The sequence below is a fragment of the Pangasianodon hypophthalmus genome, chromosome 6 (assembly GCF_027358585.1).
Source record: "Pangasianodon hypophthalmus isolate fPanHyp1 chromosome 6, fPanHyp1.pri, whole genome shotgun sequence".
In the NCBI taxonomy this organism is placed as follows: domain Eukaryota; kingdom Metazoa; phylum Chordata; class Actinopteri; order Siluriformes; family Pangasiidae; genus Pangasianodon; species Pangasianodon hypophthalmus.
This window is the reverse complement of record NC_069715.1, coordinates 27372601-27398872: the sequence shown is the minus strand read 5'-3', so window position 1 is coordinate 27398872 and position 26272 is coordinate 27372601. Positions and strand designations below refer to the sequence as shown.

The window sequence follows — 26272 nt, the reverse complement described above, 5'->3', positions numbered from 1 at the left end:
TTTATGATGCAACCAGTTTCCATCAGAAGTCACATAATTAGTTGAATGCTAATGCAAGCCACTGTATTTATGTCTGATCATTTCATCCAGGTCTACAGTCCTGGTAACACTTTACTTCATGACAGTTAACAGTTGGCTTTTTCCAGCAGGGGGCAGACTTTTGTTCTCATTTTTTTTCTGATAGATCTTTACTGAGTTGTGTAAAGTTGTGTTTGACTTGTTTGAAGGCTATCACACCTGACATAGTCATTAAGAGGTTATGTAGATGTCATGTACCCTTATAAACAATTATCCTGAATTTCAAGTTCAAGTTCAAGTGGCTTTATTGTCATTTCAACCATATACCTCTACATACCGATACAACAATTACTAAACAGGACAGTAAGCACTATAAAGGACAGTGCATAAAGATAACATACTAATTAGGAGCAAAAATGCAGGTGGTCAACACAATTTTTTGTTTATGGTGTTTTTGCAGAAATTTAAGATAGAAATTTGCAAAGATTGCAGACGTAGTGGAATGGTGTTCAGTTGAGTATAGGTGTGTGTGTGTGTGTGCATGCCTTTGTGTGTCCTGGGTTAGTGTAAGTCCATTCTCTGGGTATTGAGGAGTGTATTTATTTATTTAGTAATTTAAATAAATAATAATTAAAATTTTATAATTTTAATTATTACTGGGTTCTACATGCCCAGAGCTCTAATATTTTGTAAACTCCGATACGTACAGTAGCCAGTCATTATCAATCATCATCAAATTATAAACCAGTTTCTACATTTTCAGCTGTGTGTGGTACTGACAGCTCTTGTTGCTCAATAAGTGCTGTATTTCCTAGTGTGAATTACTCATTAATTTGCATTGCTACATTACTGCAAATTAATGCAAAATGCTTCTGACTTATCGCCTTTATTGAGGAAATGTTTCTATGGCCGTGTCCGTGGTTTCTTCCAGGATGACTCCGCCCCCATGCACAGGGCACTGAATGGTGTGATGAGGATAGAAATGCTGTAAATCATATGCTATGGCCTTCACAGTCACCAGATCTCAGCCCAGTTGAACTTGAATGAGAGATTTTGGAATGACATGGTCAACAGCGACAGTGTTCTCCATCACCATCATCAAAACTATCAATTATTTTGAGAATATGTTAGGAAGAATTGTGTACTTCTCTGCAGTACATTTCCAGATATATATATATATATATATATATATATATATATATATATACATATACATATATATATATATATATATATATATATATATATATATATATATATATATATGTATATATGAAGCTGGAACACTGCCATCTAGTGAACATTCTCAAACACTACTCATGGTACTTTAACCCAATTCATTGCACACTCTGTAAGAAATCCATTTCCCAGCATTCCTTTGAGACTACAGATGCTGATGTCATCTTTGAGCATGCTCTCTTAAGTTGATGTCTGAGCTGCCAAGAGGAGCTTCTGAAAAGACCGTAGGTGGTGTTTCAGCTGCTCTTCATCCAGAACGAGTGATGGCTCTGAGAGAGGATACGTAGATGGGGATTGTGCAGGTGGGGTGCATACAGACACCAATGTCTGAGTGTGTGTGTGTGTGTGTGAGAGAGAGAGAGAGAGAGAGAGAGAGTGTGTTTGTGCATGTATGTGCATGTTTTACTCACAGTGTGTATTTCTCTATAAATATTTCTATAGAATGATAAATGCACAATTGCATGTATTACTGAAATATGTTCACACACACACACACACACACACACACACATGTTTTTCCTTCTCCAGATCAAGCCCTTGTTTGTCATTGTTTTGCAAAAATCCTCCTACTCATTCTTTTAAACGTGTAAATTGAGCTTCTGGCCTAATGCCCAGCTGTTTACTTCTTCTGAAGCACTTTAATTTTTATGATGAACTCCTGCTCTGTTATTCCAGAACAGTAAAGTGGGCACTGTTACACTTCATTTGCGATAAATAGGCCAAAACCAATGGACAGTAACTGAAAAAGGCTGGTTGGATGTTTTGATCATTATTATTGTTTTTAAGCAGTAGAATGAAGCAATGACTGACTCATGCACTCATCTAAGATCTAGAAATAATCATAAAAATGGTGCTGTTAGATTGTGGCAGATAAGACAGCCTGTAAATAGTACAAATGACTGTGAAGGTTGTGAGTTCAAATCCTGCAACTCTCTGTTGTGCCCTTAAGCAGGTTAACTTATATATAAAATAATATAAATAATTTGGCAAACAATCATGATTTCCCTCCATTTCAGTATTGCGTGTAGATTCATGATATATAATCCCAATTAAGTCAATTTCAATTCCAACTTTTAACACTAAAAATACATAAAAATCCAAGGGGTGTGAATACTTATGCAAAGTACTGTATACACATTTTGATTTGATTTTGCCTCAGTCCTTAACTGTCTTGTCTAATTCATTTTGTCCATTTTGTGCATGCATGAATAGGTAGATGTTTGTTGAATAGATATGCAAATAACTAGATTAGATTCACCTAGAAACCAATTTCTTTGTAAATATTCAGTTTTCTTAATTAAAGGGGCAGTTCATTAAGACCCCCCTGCTTCCTGTGAGGTGAATTGCAATTGCAATGAAAACATTTTCTTTCCCTGCAACGCCTCCTGTGCTAAAATTATGTATGTCACGTAGGTTCCCTTTCAACAAAAAGGCAGAGAGTTAGGCATTTCTGTTTCGGCTGGGGGGAGGAGCTAAAGCACATTTTAGGTCCAAAATTGTAGGTCCAAAAACACATTTAAAATTGCAAATTGTCAAATGCAAATCTTTAATATCCTAAATATTCAGCTCCTGCAAGAGAATTCTTTATGTTTAATGTTCTGCACTGGAATATCTCAACAGTTTATACCACAGCACTGTAGAATTCTCGATTCTGATTGGTCGGAATGGTAGTAGTTCTGGCTGCAAGGCAAATCACAGGTTTAATGTGTTCTAATATGTTATTGTTTCTATAGTAACAGCTCATTCACAGGGACTTGTATTTATTTAGCATTTATGGAAGGAGTCTCCAGTGTCAGCGCTTTGTAACAGTCAGTAGGTTTTCCACCAGTGGAAAGTCTTCAGGACAAGAGTTTGGACTTTCTGGTTTCTCTGTAACATGACAAGCTGCGATTTCTTTCTTGTTAACTTCAGGAGAGAAAAAAAGAGAAAGGCTGGTGAGGGAAGGACTGTTTATAGCTGCTATGACGTAAACTCACTTGTCTCACGGATGTTCCATAACATTAAATGTAACTCTAAATGGTTAAAAATATGATGTCATGCTTTAATAAATTAAAAATTGCAATTGTCGACAAATTGCTGTGGTATATAAGAAATAAAACACTTCAGGGTGTGCTGTTATTGGAACTTCGGTGTGGTAATGATAACTCCGCTTCATCGCACCACCCTGTCGTTGATTAGTTTCCTATAACAGCACTCCCCCAAGTGTTTCCTTCATTATGTGTTTCATATCGTATGAATTCATGAGATACATGGTACACTGGATTTTTATTGTAATGCCCCCTCTTCAGTCAGGGGATTAAATATTGTAATAAGAGATATTTCAAGAAAAAAAAAACATCCTGTCAGTCAAATATAAGGGCAATGTTCATACATTATTCAGCAAGAGAATCATGGCCTGGGACATAATGGTCCAGTATTTGCTAACACTGGAATTATATTAACATTCAATAGGACTCCTGTGTAAACACTGTTTGGGCCACAAGTCTCTTATATAATTGAATATATGGCTCTTATAATTCTTTAAAACTCCCACACACACACATTTCAAACAGAGACGCACACACACGTGCCTTTTATAGGCCACCAGACCCTGAGGGAGGACCAGGTTTGGAGAAGGGGGTGGCTCAGTTGGGCAAATATGGACAGGCTTTGAGCGAGAAAGAGAGAGAGACTGAGAGAGACTAGAGGAGTTAGTGAATCGGCTGTCACTCTCTCCCACGCCACCGTGAGAGCCACAGGACACATGGTGTCCTCCAACACACCTACACACAGAGCTGAGAGAGAGTGTGTGTGAGAGAGCGGGGAGAGAAAGGTGGAGAACGAGATTCTGTAAAGGGGAAAAAAAAAAAAAAAAAAAAACAACGGAAGGATTTTGTGATTTCTCTTGAGGAGCTGCTGCTAACGTTGGGAGTAGGATGGCCGAAGGAGAGGGAGGGGACGAGGAGATCCAGTTCCTGCGAACGGTAAGTGTGTCTTACTTTTTCTGATGTGTGTGTCTGTGTCTGTGTGTGTGTCTGTGTGTGGCTAGGAAATGGGGGCTTATTCGTATGAAAGTGTTTGCATTATAGCTATTTATCAATATTATGATTTCTACACTATATGACATATGGTAAGCTGAGAGGAATAAGAAGAAGTGTGTGTGTGTGTGTGTGTGTGTGTGTGTGTGTGTGTGTGTGTGTGTAAATGGGGGCTTATTCCTATAAGAGTGTTTGAATTACAGCTATTTATTTGTATTATTATTCCTACACTATATCACATATGGTAATCTGAGAGGAAGAAAAAGTGTGCGTGCGTGTGTGTGTGTGTGTGACTTTATTGTGAAAGTTTTCACTCCTCTAGTAGAACACTCATGTTTCTTGAGCTCATGGTGGATTTGACACCTTGCTCCTTGACTGGCTGATATTTATAAATGTCAGCCTCCCCATCTACACTGCCCCAGTTTAGCAAGGAACCCAACTTTTCCTTTTCCCCTCAAGACTCTTTAACATTTTATGATTATTTGACCATTTTGAAAGTATCCTGTATTTACTTTACCCCAACTATCTTCTGTGTTTCTGTAGTAGCATCCTAAATTTTACCGCCTCACGGCACCTTTCCGCCATTTGTTCCAGAATCGTCTTCTATTTGGGCGCTCGTGAAGAAAGGCTGGTACATCTGTTAGCATCGTTATCTATTTTTACCCGAGGAGAGGAAAGGGGAGACTTTTAGAGTGAGGGTAGGAGATGGAGCAAGCAATTCAGAGGACTCAGAAGTGAGGGGGGGGGACGAGGTGGGGGCAGCTGGTCTATACCACCTCATCTGTCAGGACTGAGACTTGGAAGCCAGTGCACTTTGGGAGGTCAACAATAACAAGACACTCAAGATATACACACTGAAATCTGCTTAAATAGGGTTACTAAGATGCATCAGAGGAGTTGTTAGAGAGTTTAGAGTTTACAGAGCAGCTCTATAGACAGCATCATGAGATTAAAGCAAAGGCTTGAAGCTGTCATTATTCTGATTCACGTTAAACCTTGTGAAACTTTCAGTTCTGTGATTCAGACTGCAGAAATCCTATAGCCACAGTCAGCATGGCCTTTAATGCAATATTTTTAAATTAATTTATATATATATATATATATATATATATATATATATATATATATATATATATATATATATATATATATATATATATATATATATTGCATTAAACAAAAAACAAAAACCAGACAGTAGAAAATAATAACAAGTGGATGATGGTGATGAGATGAAGCAAATATTATGGCATTTTGGTACTTCAGAAAAAAAAAAAAAAATACTAAATAAAACATTGTGCACAGCAAACATCAAAAAAGTAATAAATATTAAAAGTGAATAAGTAAATAATAAAATAAATTAAAAGACAATAAATGTTATGCTTTTCCAGAAGAGTAAATATTAATTTAGTATTAATATTTGTTTAGTATATATTAATGTGTTTGGAGAAAAGCCAATTATTGTTAAAAAAATCAATAAATGTAAAACAAATATTACAATAGCACATTAGGTAAAAAAAAAAATATTACTATATATTTTCCACCAAATGTTAAAATAAATATTAAGGTATTAATCCATATGCAAAAAATACATAAAACTCTAAAAGATGAACACAAAACGTAAAGGAATATTAAGACATGAAGCACTTAGATCTCTAAGAGAAGTCAAAGAGTCAAAGCCAAGTAATTTTTATTTCATTAACGTTTTAGTAATATATTCCTTTTACTAATGTTTGTGCTGTTTTTATGACAGACCTAAACACAGCACTCTCACTGTATCAGAGTGAATGTAGACAAACCTTCTTCACTAGGAAAATGGGAAAAAAAAAAAAAAGTTAAAATTCAAATGTAAATAAATGAAATGTATTGTGCACATGTAATAATGTGAAATAAAGCAAAAAAATAATACATATTAAAGCATTAAACTATCAAGCTAAAAAATAAAATTAAAAAAACATGAATAAATATAAATAATATATAAATAAATAAAGACGAAAAAAGATGTAAATAAATTTAAAGACAAGAAACATTATGTAATATGTGCTTGCAGAAAAGCCAGTTATGTTCCAAACTCAGTAAATATAAAACAAATTAATAAATATTAGGAGTAATTAAAAAAAGTTGATTATGTGGGGAAAGATATTAAGAAAAGGAAGGGAAAAAAGTCCAGAAAATGTATAAAAGTGTAAAAGATTAATATAAAGAAGTATGTGTGTGTGTGTGTGTGTGTGTGTGTGTGCTTTTTTATGACACCTGCAACAAATTCTTTATAACATCAGACTGAATGTAGACAAACTTTACTAGGAAATGAGAAGTGGGTTTTTATGTACTCTATGACAGATGATGGAGAATTTGGGTAATTGTTTAGCGTCTGTTGCAGTAATAATGTGTGCAAATGCATGTCTGGATTGTTTGAGCCTTTGGACAAACATTGGCTATAAACCATAATGAAAGCTGATAACACAAATGCCAGTGCTGGGAGTAAATCCATTCAGAATGATACAACCACAAATGACATTTTTCTAAATGATGAAAAATAAGGTGGAGCTAATAATACTGTAGGCTTTGTTTGTGTAGCTCATTGTGGAGATGAACACAGGGCCTCGATGATGCCTCTGTGTGTGTCCTTGCTATGATAGTTAATAGTTTCTCTGTTGAGTGATTTTTATGCCCACTTTTGAGTTGTCAGTGTAATGAATTAGCTTGTATTACATGCTGGAGAGCTGTATGACATTACGAGAGCAAGATACGCAGCTGTGACACACTTCATACATGCTGGATGTGTGATTTATAACAAGCAGATGTGTGTGAGTGGAAGTTTTTAGCACTATGACGTAAATTAGGTTGGAGTAAGTGTTGAGAGAGACGTGATATTTACAAACCCGGAACATTGTTAAGTATGAAAAATGTTGTTTCTGTACATCATGGCAACTTCTTGCCACTCTGTGTGTAAAGAGGACAACATGGAATGACATGCAGTACAGGAGCAGCATTGCACTGTTGATAGATATTGTTAAATTGGAACTTTTATGAGGATATCGCTCTATTTTGGCGTGTTTGTCCTTTAAAAAATAGGCTACCCTGTCCTAAAAATACTAATGCCTAGTTCAAACTCTTTTTTTTTAATGGTTTAATCATTATCATTGATTGCTTAACTGGTTAACTATTTCCCATTTCCATATCATGACACACTGTCATTATGATCACCCCGAATAGAAATGTTGGAGAACGTTCGGGGGTGTCCGGGCTCTAGGTTATAACAGACGCTTCTTTTTATAGTTTTGCCACTATAAGCGCCTGACACTCAGGGGGAGGAGAGCAAGAAAGCCTGTGTCCTACTTCTTCATCGCTTGAATCTTTCGGGAGGATTCTACATGTGTGTGCCTATGTTTCTAAGCTATTGAATTATTTCATATACACAAAATGGAGAGAAGAAAGCAGCTTGGAGAGGAAAAGTAAAGGTTTTAGTAACTTAAGACTGGTAAAGTGTGGTGCTTTTTGTCTTGCAGAGGTGTGCTCACCTAATACACCGCTTCACCTTTATTTCACTTCAGTATTGAGTGTGTACATTCACACCCTAAGGAAAACGTGTAACTGAAGCTTGGTTCAGTAAAGATATGTAGAAAATGTGCAGCGTAGCGCACCACCTCCAGCAGAGGCGTAGCTTGGAAGGTTTTATCCAAATGCTTGGTAGTAAAATTGTACTTAATATAGCACCCATACAGTGCAGCTGATTATATATATATCAAATAATAGATTTTCTTCAGAAACTGTCTTATAATGACGTTATAATGATGTTTAGAACGAGTTTAGGGATATTGACATGGCAATATAAAAGTTTACTGCAGGATGACAAAAAAGGGTAGATATGGTTTAGAATATTTTTATAAAAAATATTATATAAAAATGTTCCCCTAATATTATCATCATATTTTAATTGTTTTCAGAGGTACAGCTGTGTATGTCAACATTATTAATAAGGCAACACTAGTTGATATTAGATCATGCCATGAATGATTAAGGAACAAATTCCGAATATCATCACCACTCCTACTACAGTGTGGCATGGCATCCACCCCGAATGCATGAGCGCATTGCACTTATCAATATGCAGAGATTTTTATTTAGTATATTTCCTCACCCTGCTCCTGACATTCATTCCTGCCTACACCACTGGCCTCCAGATATAAAAGTGTGTTTAGAAAGAGTTCATTTTCTCCTGTGATCTCAGTTAAATAATGGCCTCCAGATATAAAAGTGTGTTTAGAAAGAGTTCAAGTGCTCCTGTGATCTCAGTTAAATAAAGACAGTTATTCTAACTGGGTGTTAGGGTTTGGTTTTGCTGAGCACACACATGATCAGGGTATAGTGATAGTATAGTGAGAGAGAGAGAGAGAGAGAGAGAAGGGAAGTCCAAGCACCTGTTTCACTGGTGTTCATCCAGTGTCATGATCAGCTCTAACACAATAAACAGGTGCTCTCAGCTGTTGCTCTGCATGCTTTTAAATCATTTACCTTTAACGTGCTGAGATCAGTGCGTAATTGAAACTTGTATGCGTATGATGTACGATGTGACAGTCTGCTACAGCTGTATTTGAGTAATAACAGTTCAATTTGAAATTTAAGCGAAATTATGACTGATAGTCATCTCTAAACAAACATCACATATTCTCTCTCGATATGTTACTCATCTGCTTTTTTTAAGCTGGTGTCAGGAAAACAATGTCGTCTGCTTCTGCATCTGGCTTTAAGCATTAAAGCTGCACCAACAATATCTTTTCATATCTCATCATTTACAAAACCTAAGGGCATAAGAAATATGATTTGTTTTGTAAGAAATATGATTCCATTATTCTCTTCATAGGGTATTCCAGCTTTTCATAAATGATGCACTGTTTGTAGCTTTAGCTTATTAATACTGAGTTCCTGCAAGTGATCCTTTTACTGCAGACTTGCATTTTCCAGCAATGAGGTTCTCCCTTCATATTTTCTTAGATTTCAGAAGACTAGCAATGCACACATCTCTGCTGAACACCTAGCTCCTTCACATTCATTTAGAATAATATGAACCCTTCATCACCCTAAAAAAAAAAAAAAAAGATAAATTAGCACACATTCTTAGCACACAGAGAAGTTAGCATCAGATTACTGAAATTCAGATTTCCTGTCATGCCAGGGTGGGAGCAGAAAATCTGAAAAGATGGAATATAATGTCAGAGGTTTGTTTGAATTTATTGTAACACTACTACTACTACTACTACTACTACTAATACTACCACTGCTACTACTAATAATAATAATGAGCAGTTCAAGGTACATTATAAGAGGGAAAATAATGACATTTCTGAAAACGTAAAATGAGTTCATTGATTTAAGTAATGAAAATAAGAACTTGCAACAAAAAAAATTAAAAAGACTTTAAATAATAAGCAAGTAAACATAACCAGAATACAATGAATTACAAATTAATTAAAAACAAATAAACCTGTGTCAAGCTGCTTTTTAACTGTCTATTGGTGAATTAAACTGGTAGTGAATTCCACAAGCCATAGCTGAAGTATCGAAATTCTTTATTCAAGTATAAAAAAAAATGCAATTACTTATCAAAATAAATAAAATCCTTTGCTCAAGTTAAAGTAAAAAAGTCATAAACTTAATTAAAGTATCAAGTTAAAAATATAAGAAAGATTCATAAAAGAAAAAGACATCTACTTCATTGTAAAATCACACACTGATTTTCCTTACTGATGATAAATTAATGCCTTTTTCACCAAGGGACCAAGGGACATGGGAAAACATGAGCTAAGGTGATCTAACAACAGCTGTATTCCTAATCTCTCAAATATTAGTTAGCATGATAATAACTTATTATCACGACCATCCAAACAATCCACAAAATGCTAATAACTAGCTGCCACAATACAACGTGCCGTGATAAATACAAAGTGTATGGAGCAGCAGATAGTTTACAGTGATGGGTATTAGGTTATATTCTCACTGTCACATCTGTTCATGTAGATCAACTCCTGGAAGCCATCTGATGCTAAAAGTCACCTTATGACTTTACAAGTATATGATTTTGGAGTAATGTAGTGATGTTTGAAAATGAAAATGAAAAGAGAGATTTTTCTTCTGGAATGTAGAAAGTAAAAGTCAGATGTATTAAGTGAAAAAAAAAAACTCAGGTAAATTACAGAAGCTTGAACACTTAAGTACAGCAACAAGATAATTGCACTTTGTTACTTCCCAACTCTGACCAGGAGATTAGAAACTACATCAGTTTCTTCTGTTAATAATAGGGAGAAATGCTCCACAAAGCAGTATGAATCTTAAAAAACTGATTGAGAATGTAATCTGTCAGGCTACAATAATAGGTGCTATACCATTAAGTCTTAAATTCTAATATAAGAGCTTTAAAATCTATTCTTAAAAAAAATAGATAGTGACAGTAAAAAACAGTAAAACCTTTTTTAAAAGTTGGATGGATTTTGGACCATTTCTAAGAGATAAACGTTTGTTTTGGTAGGTTCATAGATGTGAAAAAGATAATTATTATCTCCTGATAGTACTATAATTATAATAATTATTAATGTACTTACTAATTATATCAGAAAATAAATTAATAATTAAGTTAAATATACATGATGTAACCAAATATGAATACATTATGCAGAATGAACAGAAAACAAATACTGAAACAAACAGAAATAGAAAGAAATACTCATATAAATATTCCTTTTTTTTTTTTTTTTTCTTTTTCCAAATGCGTCCCACGAGACACAACAAAAAGTTGCATGGTGCATTTACACCATTCATTCATTCATTCATCCTTAGTAACTGCCTGGTCTGGGTCAGGGTGGATTAAATGAGACTACTAGTTTTTTACATTTTGGAAAATAGAACTACCTAAATTTGTTTGACAATATCAGTGGGGCCAAACAAAAATTAACTGCACACACAGAATTTAAAACAGTCCTACGCACCAATTATGTACTCAAGGGATGTAGCTGAGGTTGAGGAACTGTCAGCGTCAGAATTTAACTTTCAGTTTAAATCTGAACACACATAATGATATTTGGAGCACTAAACTGATACAGATACAGATTGTCATTGCATTACACACGTAATATACACACTTAACACATATGATATCTGGTATATTATTAGATACAGTTAAATTTGTCTAACATTTGCTCAGTAGGCATTTTTTTATTGTATATATGTAAGTGTGTACTACGTGTCTGGGCTTGTGCTCAATGTTGTGTATAGTCAGTGGTTAGTGAGTGTAGTTCTCATGCTTAGAAGTTTGAGCTGCTGTGAGCGTGCCTCCTAACTATCTGCCAGTCAGCAGTACAGGGGAATGCGGGAGTGACAGGTGCAGTCACCGAAATAGAGTCAAGGAGTGAGAGAGAGAGAAAGAAAGAGAGAGAACAGGGGAAATGAGGAGAAGGAGGAGGTGACGGATATGTGAAGAAATGAGTTAAAACTTAGGAACTTGGTGAGCAATCATGATATTGTTGACTAGAAGTGTGATAGAAGCCAGATTTCATGTTTCATCAAGAGGTGGAGCAAAACGAAAAAGCTCTTTCCTGTCAGATGAGGATTGAGAGCTCAAGCCTTAAGACCAGAGTCAATTTTCTCAGTTTCACTTTGCTCAGCACATACAGTCTAAGCCAGTTATTACTGTGTGCCTTATCTTCTATTTTCTTTCTCTCACTCACACACACATTCCAGACTGTATTTTAAGTGTCTTCCTTACTCAGTACGGCAGCGTCTCTTGGAAGAGAGCGGTTTGTTCCGGCTTCTGCTGTAATTTGCTCTAATTTGGTAATCGCTTTAATGGTGGTTGTCTCATAAAGTGAGCTATTTTCCAATCATGCAGTCTAGATCCAAGCACAGATGCTAGAACTTTGTTGTTCAGTATGTGTTATCGTTTTCACTACAATTCATCTTTGGTTCAACTATTGCTATCCAACTCTGAACCATTAGATCACCATAATTTCACAGAGGTACTTTATTATAACTGTAGTCAGTACCTTATTAAACCATAAAACTCCTGTGATTATACTATGATGCTTTTGGTAACACATTTTAAACTATGATATTGCCATGAGTGGTAACTATGGCAACTATACTTATTTATATTAATATATATATATATATATATATATATATATATATATATATATATATATATATATATATATATATTAAACCATAATACTTTGGTGTTTTATGGTAACTATGTTTATCTATTCATGGTACTGTCATGGTTTTACTATGGTGCTTTAGGGTAATTATATTTATACCACTGTTGAATTCTTGATCCTGATTGGTTAGAAGGTGTTGATTAATTTTCTAGAACAGCAGCTCTAACATTAGGTCTAGCTGCAAAGCAAGCACATGTTAATATTAATGTGTTCGCTGTATTACTTTATTGTGTCTATAGGCATCAGTGCTTTGCGACAGTCAGAGGAAAAGCTGGAAGTCTACAGGACAAATGACTTTCCAGTTTCTCGATTACATGACAAGCTAAAATATTTTGTTTTATTAATCTCAAGAGAAAGAAAAATGCAGTATTTGGTGAAAGAAAGGCAGTTTATACATACATGATAACAAGACCTAGCTTTTTATTATTTTTTGCAGATTTTCCTCAAAATTAATCTTGTGTAAATGTGTAAAAGGATGATTGAGTAAGCAAAAATGTATGACTGATCAAAATGTCTGCATGGTTTGGCAATTCCTCGCTGTCTAATTGCTCGTAGTTGGCAATGTCATTTGGAATTCTGTTGTGCTATAGAGGGCAATAAACCCTCCTGCCCTCATAAATACCACACTGACTGACTCTACTGGCCATCCACCCATAGAGGAGGTAACATTCTGTTTAGGGCACATGTGACAGGATGTCCTATATTGCCAAAGAGCAGTGTGGATTATTAGCTTCGATTAGTCCGAGGGATAAAAAAGCATTTTAAAAAGGTCATCCCTTCAAACTCATCTCTCATCCTGTATCAGTTCTCCCTGCGCCATCTTCTCTTTCCCCTCTGTATAATGTCCTCTGCTCATCCACCCACCTCATCTATCTTTCCATCAATCTCGGCGGGGCTGTAGTCAGTGTAGTGGGTGTAAGCTGGACATTTGGCATGAGAAGACCTAAATCAGCAATTTGGTGAAGGGGGAATCCTTCAATTGTCTCTCAGTACAGACTGTAAGTCACTGATGTTGGTCTGTCTATGCGAGGGAGCCTTAAAAAGCATCTAGGAGTCTGTGTAAAGCATTGGTATGGGAAGCTGTGTTATAGATGTTTTTCATTTCTCATCTTATATCATGCATATAACTCCTTATTGAGTCTTTTTGCCTTCTGTTTGTCTTAATTTTAGTTGTTCTGCTAAAGTACCCATAATTTAGAATGACATGTTAATAGTTTGGCCTATGTGCTGAGAGCTTGGTGCTGAAAAATAAGTAAATAAATAAATGACCACTTCGTTCTCAACTTTTCGAGACACGAGACTGTAGCTGGCTTTTGTTAGGTCCCTTTGATGCCACCCACCTGTAGCTGACTTTAGGAGGTCTCTTTAGACAGTAGCATGGTGGGCACATGCACCCACTGAGATCACAGCACCTTGGTTGACTCCCATTGAGTCACACTACAGAGTTTAGACTTTGTTGACACTCGGGTGAATCATTCTGAGCTGAATATCCAAACCACATGGGCTCTTAACCTGCTAAAGTCTCTCACTGGAAATAATGAAAGGATGCAAATGAGTCCAAAAGAACAACCAGTGAAGCTGAACATAATGGACCTAGATGGTAGACAGACATAAAAAATTTACTTATTTATCTGAGCTTTATTACCTTTGTAAATAGTGAACGCATACATTATAAGTTCTTAGTTGATTATTTTCCTATAAGAGCTTGTCCAGAAGTGTTTTGTTCCTCTCTTATGACAGCAATTTGCTATCAATTCCATTACATTTCATTAATTAGAGAACAATGTGAACCATACTTTTTATCCATTTAAAATTACAATTAATGCTGTATACCTTCAGTGAAACAAGTTAGTTCCTGGTGTCACTTACATTATAGCAGAGAAACCAGAAAGTGCAAAGACAAAGATAAAGTGCTGAAAACTCAGCACTTTCCCATTGCGGAAAGCTCACTGACTGTTACAAAGTGCTGACACTGGAGACTCCTTCCATAATTGCTAACTAAACATCTTACAGAAATCTTCACCATATCAATAATTGTATTTTGCTTTGTTAAATAACAGAACATTTAATAAGTGTCCTGTATTCACATCAAACCTTAATTAAAACTTAAATACTAAACAAACCTAAAGTCTCAATGAAATCAGGTCTTTTTTCTGTAAGTGTCAGGTCAACTCTGGAATCAGCAAGAAACTCTGTTTCCCAGAACACACTGTGGCATACAAACATGGCTGCCATGGGCTACACTTCCCATCACCCACGGGCTTTATCACATACACAGTCACCGACTTTCTAACTGCACACACCTGAACACGTTCACGATCACACAATATATAGGAACTCCAGCTTCACATCCACTTTGTGAAGTACTGCTTAGTGTATCCTTACTTGAACTTGCCAAGCCTTGATTTCTGTGTTGCCAATGTGGGTTTTTGATTTTGCTCTGCTTCTTGTTTGTGATTTTGGGTTTTGCCCTGATATTGATATTTCCTGATTGCTTGACCTTTTGCTTGTGTTTTGGATCATATCTCTTGGATACTGTTTTGGATTTATTCGCCAGTCCAATTAATAAAACTTCTAACTTCATGTGTATCTGGCCTTTGCTTCCCTCTTATGACATTAAGTGTCTAAGTGTCAAATGACTTGAATCTTGTCCTAAATATGGCTTAGCTGTAATCTTATACCTGCCTTAGCTGACTATTCTCTAATCTTCACTGAGCCTATCTTTGGTACCACACATATGGACATTATTCTTTTTCTATTCCTATTTGTTCACCTTAATCTGGGTGAGCTGTGAAGCCTTTCAATGACATATTGCTATTGGTTGTGTGTGGAGAGTAATGTAAAGCATTGTAGATCCCCCAAATCCCCTCATAGCTCTAGGTTTATTTGTATGGCCGTGGGTTAAGCCTGTGAGTTTGAGTGTTCAGGACTGCGGCTTTGCACATAGATATCTCATTAGTGAAGCTGCTGACATGCTCATTTGCAGATCTGCTTGTTTTTGTCAGCAAAAGTAACCTTTGACTAACTGTTTTAGATCATATGTCCAGTTTTTTTTTTCTTCCATTTTGATATTGATAGTCCAGAAACGTTGTGTTTGTCCAGTACGTGTCAACATAACTAGCTTCCATGTGTTTCAATTCCCACAACTTTGAACTAGGGATTAGTAAATTTATTTATATAGACTTGCATTGAATGATTTCAGCGTAGGTGGCTTGGCTCAAACAACGATTTTTACTTATATCATCATATATCAAGAGATGCACTGCACCTTAAAATATTTCCCCCCATCATACTGGTATAGCATAATATTAATAATGTACATATTTGATATTTCTTTATCATGCTATTCTGTCAATATTCTGTCTAGTAGTCTATCAAGATCGCATAATGCAATGTATGGTACATGCAACTGAGTATGCTTACTTCTACTCAGGGCAGTCGTGGCTCAACAGTTAAGGCTTGGGGTTACTGATTAGAAAGTCGGAGTTCAAGCCCTAACACTGCCAAGCTGCCACTGTTGGGCCCCTGAGCAAGGCCCTTAACCCTCTCTGCTCCAGGGGCACTGTATCATGGCTGACCCTGTGCTCTGATGCCAGCTTCCTAACAAGCTGGGATATGCAAAGAAAAGAATTTCACTGTGCTGTAATTATGTGACAAATAAAGGCTTCTGCTTATATAATTATGTGGTTTTAGTATTATGAATAATAGAGCAGAAACACACACAGTCCTGTTGCACTATGGTGGAACATTTAAGAGAGAAGTAAGAGATAGATAGATAGATAGATAGATAGATAGATAGATAGATAGCTCTCTTATTATTTCATAAATTCATAACAGAAACTCCACAATGGAGAATGTGTGGCCTTATGGATATCAATATTTTCATATCATTTAATATTGTCCCTCCTTGGTAAAGTATTGAAAATATATTCATTCATTGTGCACTTCATTCTTTTTAAGCCTTGAAGCTTTATACTTAAATAAAATGATGCCACTTACTGACAGCATTGCTAGCTTTGAATACAAACACAATCATCAACAAATGGCTCAGTTGGACAGCTTTTTTTTCAACTCAGAAAATACACTCTACAAAAATCTATTTAAATGGACATTAAATTTAGCTTTTTATTGGAATGAAACCAAGTTTCTCCTTTTTTTCATCAAGACTGCAGTGTAAACAGGAACAAACCCTCTCATGTACTGTAGTTTTATTTGAGAAACTAAAAAGCCATGTTTTAAGAGTATTTCATCTCTACTTGAGTATATGTTTCTGTATGTTTCTATTATTAACCTTTGCTTGGCTACATTTTCAGAAGCATACACAGTTTACAGGAATATTAACGCTTTTTAGCAGCCATTTTGAAAATAATTTCAATTTCGACCATTATTTCTTGGCTGTCCAAAAAAAATGGCTCTTAGGAATTGCCAGTTGGTTCACCATGTTCGCTTTCAAAACCTGAGCTAAAAAAAACTGAAACAGTGCCGCTCACGCAAAGAGTCGACTCATTCACAACCGACACATCAGTACCTTTCCCTCCACAGTGAAAACAGCACAGATAACTGTGGTAAGAAATTTTGTATTGGTGTTACTTTTCGTCTCTTGTCTTGTTTCCGGAAATAATTGTATTTTTTGTATCTAAATGAAAAACCACATGTCCTAATATATAGCTTTTAACTCATCATCTGGTTGTTGTTAGTATAGCGGTTAGTAGCTGTTAGAGCCATCCTGCTCTAAGAGTAAATTGTAAAGCTATGTGTGGATGGTATGAGTGTGACATCATTTCAGCCTTTAAAGCAAATGCAAGTGGCATGGTGGTGAAGCTTAAGCTGAGGTGACTGTCTGTGTGGGTTTCTTCCAAGTTCTCCAGTTTCTTCCCACCTCCCAAAAACATGCCAGTAGGTGGATTGACCACTCTAAATTACCTTTAGGTGTGAATGTGTGTGTGTGTGTGCGTGTGCGTGGTGCCCTGCGATGCCTTCTTGTATGTATTCCCTCCTCACTCCCAGTGTTCCTGGGATATATGCCATATGTGCTCCAAACCTGACCAGAATAAAGTGCTGTTTGAATGAATGAATGAATAAAGCATATCCTGTTTAGATTTTAAAAAAAAAACATACTAGTGTGCATTCTGACAAAGACTAGATTTTCTGTGTTTACTGTTTGTAAGAAAATTTGTTTTGATCATTATCTAACCTACAAATAAAAGCTCCAATGTGCTGCCAGTATTTTGGTTACCTGGACACATAACTAGCTAACTAGCTACCACTTTTTTTTGTCGTAAGTTAAATGAATTAATACAGTGTAAGAGAGATGAATGAGTTTATGATTATTATCCTCTTCAAACAAAGTTTCTAATGTAGCACTTCGTGCTTGTGACCTAGACACTAACTCCTTGTTAGTGTCTATCTGCACATTACACATCGAAAATATTATTCGAGTCAGGCTAGCATCTTTATATGTTATCAACCGTGAGGTGGCTGTGTGTCGAAAGCAGGAGAGCTATATGATGGCTTTGTGTCGAACTTTATTTTGCACAGTTTCATCAGTATTTCCACATACCTGCATGTTTTCCATTTCTGATAAGATCATTTGTCATCCATGCACGCTAATTAAGACTAGTAAAAGACATTCTGTCCTCAGAAGCTCTGGAACTATCCTCAGAAGATGTCTGTAGTGCAGCAGGCGGTGAGATTCGGAAACATGTGCTATATTTACAGCATTGAGGTGCATCGAACCTTTCTGGTTCTTAAACCTACTCATTCACCAGGCAACTATGATTAAAATACTGATATCCTGGACACGAAATCCGCTTGTCCATGCACACAGGCTACTGATTTGTCCACTCCTGATATGAAAACATGCAGAAGAACAAAATCCTAATGCTTTTTTTCCCCCTAATTTTTTTATACTCAAGCTTATGATTCTTAAATGCATAAAACATCAGACAATTTAAAACATCGACACATAGTTTTAACATTTCCCAGATAGAGATCCATTACATAACCTAAACTATAAGCTTATCTTAATAGACTTCTTTGTCTTCCTTCTGTATGAGAGTTTCTGTGTAGGTGATATTGATATGGGTGTTTTTCAATTTAGTTAAAAATGTATATCCATACCCATGTCTGCTTAAAGAAAAGATTTGTCCATTGTATGTCCATTGTATGCCCATAGTATTTAATTTGTGTAATCATATCAGTCCTATCGTCCTTCATCAGTGACTGCACTGCTATCTGATAGTTTTGAACTGATGAGGAGTGTGAGTCACCGGAGCAGCTGGCTCGTTTTAGAAATTTAGAGCACTGCTTCATCTCCATATCAGGGCCAGGTCTCTCTCTCTCTCTCTCTCTCTCTCTCTCTCACACACACACACACACACTCTTTCTCCTTCACAACACTGAAACTTAAAGTACTGCAATATTTTTTCATCCGCAGTATTCAGTATTTCATAGGACATCCATGTTGACATACTGTATGTTCAGTTCAAGTGCTGTATGCAGCTTTCTATTTAATTTACTGTAATTTATTTTCAATTTAACTCAGAATGGGCCAAATATCTGATTCATCCATCAGCTGTCTCAACAAGATAATATATATAGCATCAAAGGTAGCCCAGAGTATTTACAGACTGTACGTGAAGTACTCTGGAATACTTAGAACTCTCTGGTACAGCTAATTGGAATGCTTTAGAACCAGTACATTTTGTATGTTTGTGTGTGTGTGTGTGTGTGTGTGTGTGCGCGTGCGCGTGTGCATGTGCTCGCGTGTATCAGGGGAGGTTGGTAGAGGCTGTAGAAAAGAATAAAGGGCACTCTGTCCCCATTTCCTGTGTGTGGAATAGTTCAGGAGACAGATTTGGGCTGTCAGAAGATAAATGTTGGACTAATTCCAAAGGAAGAAAACATTAGAAAATTAGACCTGCTTTATAGAACTGGACCTGGGGAAGTTTTCAGTATGTGTATCATGTAAGATGATGTTATTGAAAATATGTCATGGTGGTGTCATCATGACATGCCATTCCATAAAAAGTGGCAAAAACAAAGCCAAGAAAGTCATCAGTGTGTAACATTTTTTTAAAGAGAGACAGAAATTTAGATTAAGATGTGATAAAATAGCGAATAAAAGATTGGAATAGTAATCAAGAATCGCAGATAGATTCCAGCTATCACGATGTCTGTCAAGTTGGACGATTTGAATGTCTTTCGGAAAGCATGGTGTCTGCAGCTTTAAGATTGACAAAAATAAACTGTGTTGTAGCTCGTAATATGTGTTTCCTTTTTTGTATCTTATACGAACCTTAATAACCTGCTGTCTGACTTTGGAGCAGAGAAACAAAACATCTTTCTCTGATGCATCTTAGATTCCTGCTTCCATGCTGCCAAACAGATAAAGCCATGAACATCTTCACTTACAAAACATGAATGGAAGTTTAAATTAAGGAAAAAAGTTGTTTATCAGGGCAACTTCACTATACAAGAATTCAAATAGTATCTTCACTGTTGTTCACCACAGAGTACATGCATGCTTGGTTTGTATAATTTTATTTAAATTTTATAATCAGCTTCGTTACATGTAAGAACTCGTTATATTTATTTACACGCCTGTAGTTTTGCAGCATTCCGGACCTTGTCAATGGGTAATTAAGCTGCAAGAAAAAAAAACCTGACTAACCGCTAAAACTAGCTGACTCTTAAGGAGCTTCCACTATTTTTTTCACTGTAATGATGTAATATGTACATGACACACACTACCTATGTCTGGCCACACCCCTTTCTTTTTCCCATCAAACCTACAGGCGATACTATTATCAGTCAGCAATAGTTAGGTGGAACAATAGGAAGATGGCTTATCACACAATGTCACAAGCCTAGATGTGAATGAAACTATATGATTTGTGGAGAGAAAAAAAGAAGGTGTCTAGAGAGAGGGATATAGTATTCTTACATAAAGAGTGACAGGGGAACAGCTGAGAATGCACTGTGTCAGGTGGAGAGTTGGCCCTGGGGGTGTTTATTGGTGTATTTACACCCCAACATGCCTCTAGACAGGCCTGTGTGTTTGTGTTTGTCTTGTTGTGTGTGTGTGTGTGTGTGTGTGTGTTAGAACAGCTCAGATCAGTCCCTATTAATGTCCCAAATTAGGAGAATTAATTAACCACAAGCTCATTGTCATGCACCATTGTCAGCTGTGATGTCTGGCCTTATTTGTCCTATGCCACTGATTTTTACTAACGTGTGTCCTTTCTTCTCATCGGTGCTGTGCAATCTCAGGATGACACGGTGGTGCTCCAGTGTACAGCGACCGTCCTGAAGGAGCAGATCAAGCTGTGCTTGTCTTGTGAGGGCTTCGGGAACCGATTGTGCTTCCTTGAAACAACATCCAATGCCCAGGTATCTTCTGGCTTAAGACAATAGAGTGGTCGCATAGATACTCAAGTATTTAAAGAATGTCTTTTGAAAGGCACGACTGTCTAAGCATTCGCCCTTTTGTCTGGAGGTCTCAAGTTCAAATCCTGAAAATGCCACAGCTGTGCATAGTTTGGAGTCCAGGGCAGCATAATTGTCTTACTCTCTGGGTGGGAGGGATAGTCTAAATTTCTCCTCTGTCAATCAGAGCAGTGCTAGCCAATTACATGTGTCTGTTATGCTGCATATGATTAAAACGCATAACTCAACCCCGATTTCAGCAAGTGACGTCAAATCAACATGGCTGCTCACAGCATCAAGAGTAAACAAAGCAAAGCAGCATTTCTTAATGAATTATATACTATTATTTACATACTAGTGTTTACTTTAGATCAACATTCAAGCATGCTCGCATTGTTATATCATCAAGTATGCAGTTTGCTGTTTTAAAGGGGGGAAATATACATTAATCATCAAAGTTAGCCTGCTAGCTTGCTGCCTACAAAAAAGGAAAATGGAGGTGTCCATGTTTTTTACCCCACTTTGTAGCTCGAACAGACAGAGGTCAAAAATGATGTAATTCCCTGTTTTCAGACTTCCCATTCAGCATTAGCTCATATTTACAGAGCAAGGCAGTTAGCACTCTCCTTCCTCACATTAGCATGTCAAAGAAAGCATGTGTTAACTTTTACCTTCTCAGATTGGTAGTTTCTCAGATTGGACAGTTTGTAGGTTTGAATGGGCTACAGCTAAATTTGGAGAAAACTGAGGAGCCAAAAGTGGAAGCTTTAAACTAGGTGAACGAGAAAGAGCCCTGAAATTTACAAAATTAATGGAAAAAAGTGCATGAAAAAAAGCATGGTAAACTATTTCTAGGTTTATATAATTTTTTGTGGAATAGACAAGACTGATATTTCTAAAGGAAATATTCAAAAGGAAAGCATGGTATTAAAAAGCCTAAAGACATATCTAAACGGGAAATGGAAAAAAAAAAAAACCCTTAATACAAGAAACGTGATTCTTCTCACACAACATGTTCCATAGCCTAAGTGAAATGGTTCTGCAGTTTAAAAGTACTAGTGTAAATTTCCATTTTTGCACATTCACACACTTTTTCTGTCCCCTGTCCAGAATGTGCCCCCTGACTTGGCTATCTGCGCCTTCATCCTGGAGCAGTCGCTCTCGGTGCGGGCGCTGCAGGAGATGCTGGCCAACACCATGGAGATGGAGGTGAGAGTCAGAGACGTTAAGGAACAGAGGATTGGGGAATAATAGAGTTAAAGTTAGAGAGGATGAAATGAGATGCTAGATGACTGTTATTAGTATATCCGTGAGCTAAGCAGAGCCTGGGTTCCTAATAGCGTGGAGGTAAGATCATGTTAAGTGTGTAGTCTTGGGATGCTGTCTTTGGGTGAATAGTGTCATGTGATGAGCCCAGCTTAGTCATGCTGCAAAATGTTTAATCAACAAAGAACAGATTTTGAACTATAAAAAAGTCATAGCAGGTATTTTACTAGTTTACTAGTGAAGCTCCAGAGCTCTCAGGATAATCTCTTATTACAAGCTACGCTTTACTAATAATCTAATCAGCTGTTCTTATTTATATATTTATTTATTTATGGTTTAGTTTCTTATTAGAGTTGATTTAAGGGCTGCAATAGGGTATGTGGAGGTGATGTAAGGCACGTTCATGTCTTTTCCTTTGGACAAACCATCTATAGAGCTTCCATTAGCGTAACTTAACTTCATCTGCCTTTTTCTCTCTTCCCCGACACCTCGTCCCTTTTCTCTGCCGCCCGTAGGCAGTCGATTTGGACCAGTGGGTATGTCCTTGCACATGTCTTTTGTTTATCTGTCTACCCCAATCTGATCTAAGCACCTCTCCTCCACTCCTTCCTGTCCTTCTTTCCCAGTGTGTCTCATTTAGATGAAATGAAATGGTGCTGCAGTTGCTGTCCTTTTCCCCTGAGCCTTCTCTTCCTCCTCAGCTTTGATCACACCTGTTCCTCACATTGACTGTATAGCTGGAATCTCATTTGATTTCCAAATGACATTTCCGACAAGAGTTAGTCCCCGAGTAAACACCCCCGAGAGAGAGAGAGAGAGAGAGAGAGAGAGAGAGAGTGAGAGATCCAGTGGCTCAAAATCCTGGTGGCCAAGACCAGAAAACACCTCCCTTTTTAACCTTAGTCTCCTGCCCATCACATACATAATGCTTACCATGGCTGTATTTTTTTACAAGCTATTTGAGGAAAATTTCAAAGAAAACCCTGAATTTCTTTACACAATTTGTTAACATTGTCATCTCCTAAAGAAATACAGGGTCCTCTTTGGATTTGTGCCTGCCACACCGCCATTTCATGCAGCACCTTCACCCTTTCACTAACTACCATCTCATCTTTTACTTTTCTCCACTTATAACAAGTCTTCATTTATTATATCATGGCTTTGTAATCACTACTAAATACTAAAACACTTGCCATCTTCCTTAAGGTCAAACACAGCATGACATTTCTGTTCCTTTTTACTTTCTTTGTTTTCTTTTCCCTCACCTCTCACCTATTCCGTTGTTTCCTCATAACTTTCAGGGAGCGGAAGCTCATCAGATTAACCCACATGTTCTGTTCATTAATTACCAGTTGAAAAAAAAAAAACCTAAGAAACTTAACAGTTAGGTTAAAATGACTAGTATATCTTTGTCTCATACAGGGGTGGACAAATCATTAATTCATTAGCTAGCCCACCAGGTTTGGTTGCCCTGAAACCTCAATGACTAGGTTAAAAAGTGGTACTTGATGCAATGCAATAATCATTATTATAATATAATAATATTATAATTCTATTACAATAATGGCAAGTGTATTAATACAGGCTAAGAACATTTTATAAGTATTTATAAGTATTATCCTCTTCTAGCTAAGTTCTACATTTTCAGCTATGAGCGGTGGTGTTCTGTCCTCACATCACATGTAAATATTATTTGACTCTAGCAAGCATTTTTATTTTCTCTCAATATATTTAGCCATAAGGTGACTGCTACTTACAGGCGGAGAGTCAGCCTACATAACAGTTTTGCGCTGGGGTTATTGTCCTCGTTTTCATGAAATATCTGCACATTCCTGATTTCAAAAAGATTGTCTGTCATCCATGCACACTAATTAATCCGGCTAGGAAAAATGGTTCACTCAGACACCTGCATCGCATTTCGCTGATGTGTGTAGTGCAGCAGGTGGTGCGATTTGAGCGGAATAGTGCATGCTGTAGTTACAGTCTTTTTCTGTTTCTTTCGGTTGTTGAACCTGCCTGTCCTCTGGGCAACTATGTATAAAGAAATAGCCCAGGCATGAAATCTGGCACCTGGGCTACTAATGGCACTCGGGCTACTAATTTGTCCATCCCTGTCATAAATTAGCTACAGAAACAACAGTTATGCATATAGACATACAGAAGCCCTTGACATTTGAGTCTCCACAAGTGAGTGCAAGCAAGGCAAATGTACCTGAGATCTTTTTGTTTTATATTTAAAAAAACTCATAATTTTTACCATTTCTGTTTCACTTTCATATTCTCATGTCAAAATGACCTGAACGTAAGTGTTACAGGATATACAAAGTCAGCAGTAGTAATATCTGGGTATTAATCTGATGTGAGAAAGAGAGAGAGAGAGAGAGAGAGAGAGAGAGCACATCCGTATATGTATTATCAGGGTTTTACCTGCCTCTAGAAACAAGCAGTGTCCTGTGATAATGAGGATAGCATGGCATGTGAAAGTCCCAGCAGGAGGGAGGGGTGCTGTCACTGGGGATTAAGTCTGACACTGAGGTGCTGAGAGAAAATCCCCTCGTTGCTAATGTCAACACAACGACAGATGGTGATGTAACACACTGACCCACACAGGTGGATTAAGGTGTGCTTAACCTCAGAGACCTGCAGTGTGCATACTCTCTCTCACCCGAGCCATGCTACTGACACAGATGATGATGTTTACGGTGATATTGACGGTGATGATAATCACTAATAACAATAATCATTGTGTCTTCTCATTCCTAAACCATAAGGTAAACTTACCACATATTGTGACTTGTGACCTCATGGAAGCCTCTTTCGGTTTGGTGTGGACTGTGACCTTTGTTTGACCTTTGTTTGTACTCATGTGTGGTCTTCCTGTGGTACCGTAACTCACTTCCTTCAAGTTTGACAGGAGGTGAAGAGATGCCCATTCCTCCTTGGTGCGGCTTCTCTTCCTTCTTTCTTCCCATGATCCTCTATGTGTGTTTTACATTCTCCTCTCATAGTTTGTCCTGCTACTGATCTCTGTTTTTATGTATGAAGAATGAAGACGAGATCCGTTTTAAAAGGAGTTTGCTGTGGCATATACAGTACACAGCACATTCAAGCGCATCACACATACACACACACACACACACAAACACACACACATATGCACATGCACATACACAGACACATATTCACAGACCTTTACAACCACCCAGTCACATAAAGCCATGCTTACACACTCCTTTCCCAGGTATGAAGGAGAATGAATGTATGTCTCGGTTTAATTCTTTTCTTTTCTCTCCTCCGGCTCTCCATCTCCAGTCCTCTCAGGGAGGAGGCCATCGAACACTGCTGTATGGCCATGCCATCTTGCTGAGACACAGCCACTCTGGCATGGTGAGCCACAAAACATTCAGCTATTCTGCATTTTTAATGTACAGTGGCACCTGAGATTGATTGATAACAATATATGGTTTCATTATCACAGTATTACACTGATAAATAGTTAGTTTACACTGTCATACTGTATGCGCTAATCATCATTTATATGAATGCAGAATTATTCCCCTAACACTCTGACTCACTTGAATTGTAGTACCTCAGTTGCCTGACCACATCACGTTCTCTCACGGACAAGCTGGCCTTCGATGTGGGATTGCAGGAGGACTCTACAGGTACTGATACGGTTTGATATTTTCACAGCGCAGTTTTTGGTGCAGTTGTGTCCCCTGTTTAGAGAAACTGAGATTGCTGTAGTATTATTTCTGTAGAGTCCATGTTGTCAAAAAACGAGACATAAATGATGAGAACCATGGCAGGAAAGACCTTGATCGGGTAAAAAAATGACAGATAATTGAGGGAAATGCATTTTAATTGGTCATACACTGTGTCTAACTGTGAAACCATTACACTGTATCAACTATATGTATATTTAAATATATATGTTTCTGCATATCTACATTATATCTCAGTATATATATATCAGCACTCTGTTAAAAAATGTGAGAACAGTTATGAGGCTTCATAGGTATTATCAAAATGTCTACAAAACAAGCCACCTGTACAATAATGCTAAGTCAGGGATTTCACATGCAGGCATGATAA

The 26272-nt window shown here is 37.0% G+C and overlaps 1 protein-coding gene across 14 annotated transcripts in view; it reads left to right on the top strand.

Annotated features, from left to right (window-relative positions):
* The first annotated feature begins 3945 nt into the window (after positions 1-3945).
* LOC113526686 (ryanodine receptor 1) overlaps positions 3946-26272 on the top strand; it is a 90961-nt gene continuing 68634 nt past the window's right edge. For 7 of the 14 annotated variants that reach the window (XM_053235119.1, XM_053235114.1, XM_053235115.1 and 4 more), the window contains exons 1-6: positions 3958-4220; positions 20756-20875; positions 22022-22120; positions 22693-22713; positions 25490-25564; positions 25764-25842. In XM_053235119.1, the coding sequence (XP_053091094.1) occupies positions 4173-4220; positions 20756-20875; positions 22022-22120; positions 22693-22713; positions 25490-25564; positions 25764-25842 (442 nt within the window). In that variant the 5' untranslated portion in view covers positions 3958-4172. Of the gene's footprint in view, positions 4221-20755; positions 20876-22021; positions 22121-22692; positions 22714-25489; positions 25565-25763; positions 25843-26272 lie in introns of all 14 variants that reach the window. The other 7 variants (XM_034305050.2, XM_034305049.2, XM_034305047.2 and 4 more) reach the window with 4 other exon arrangements.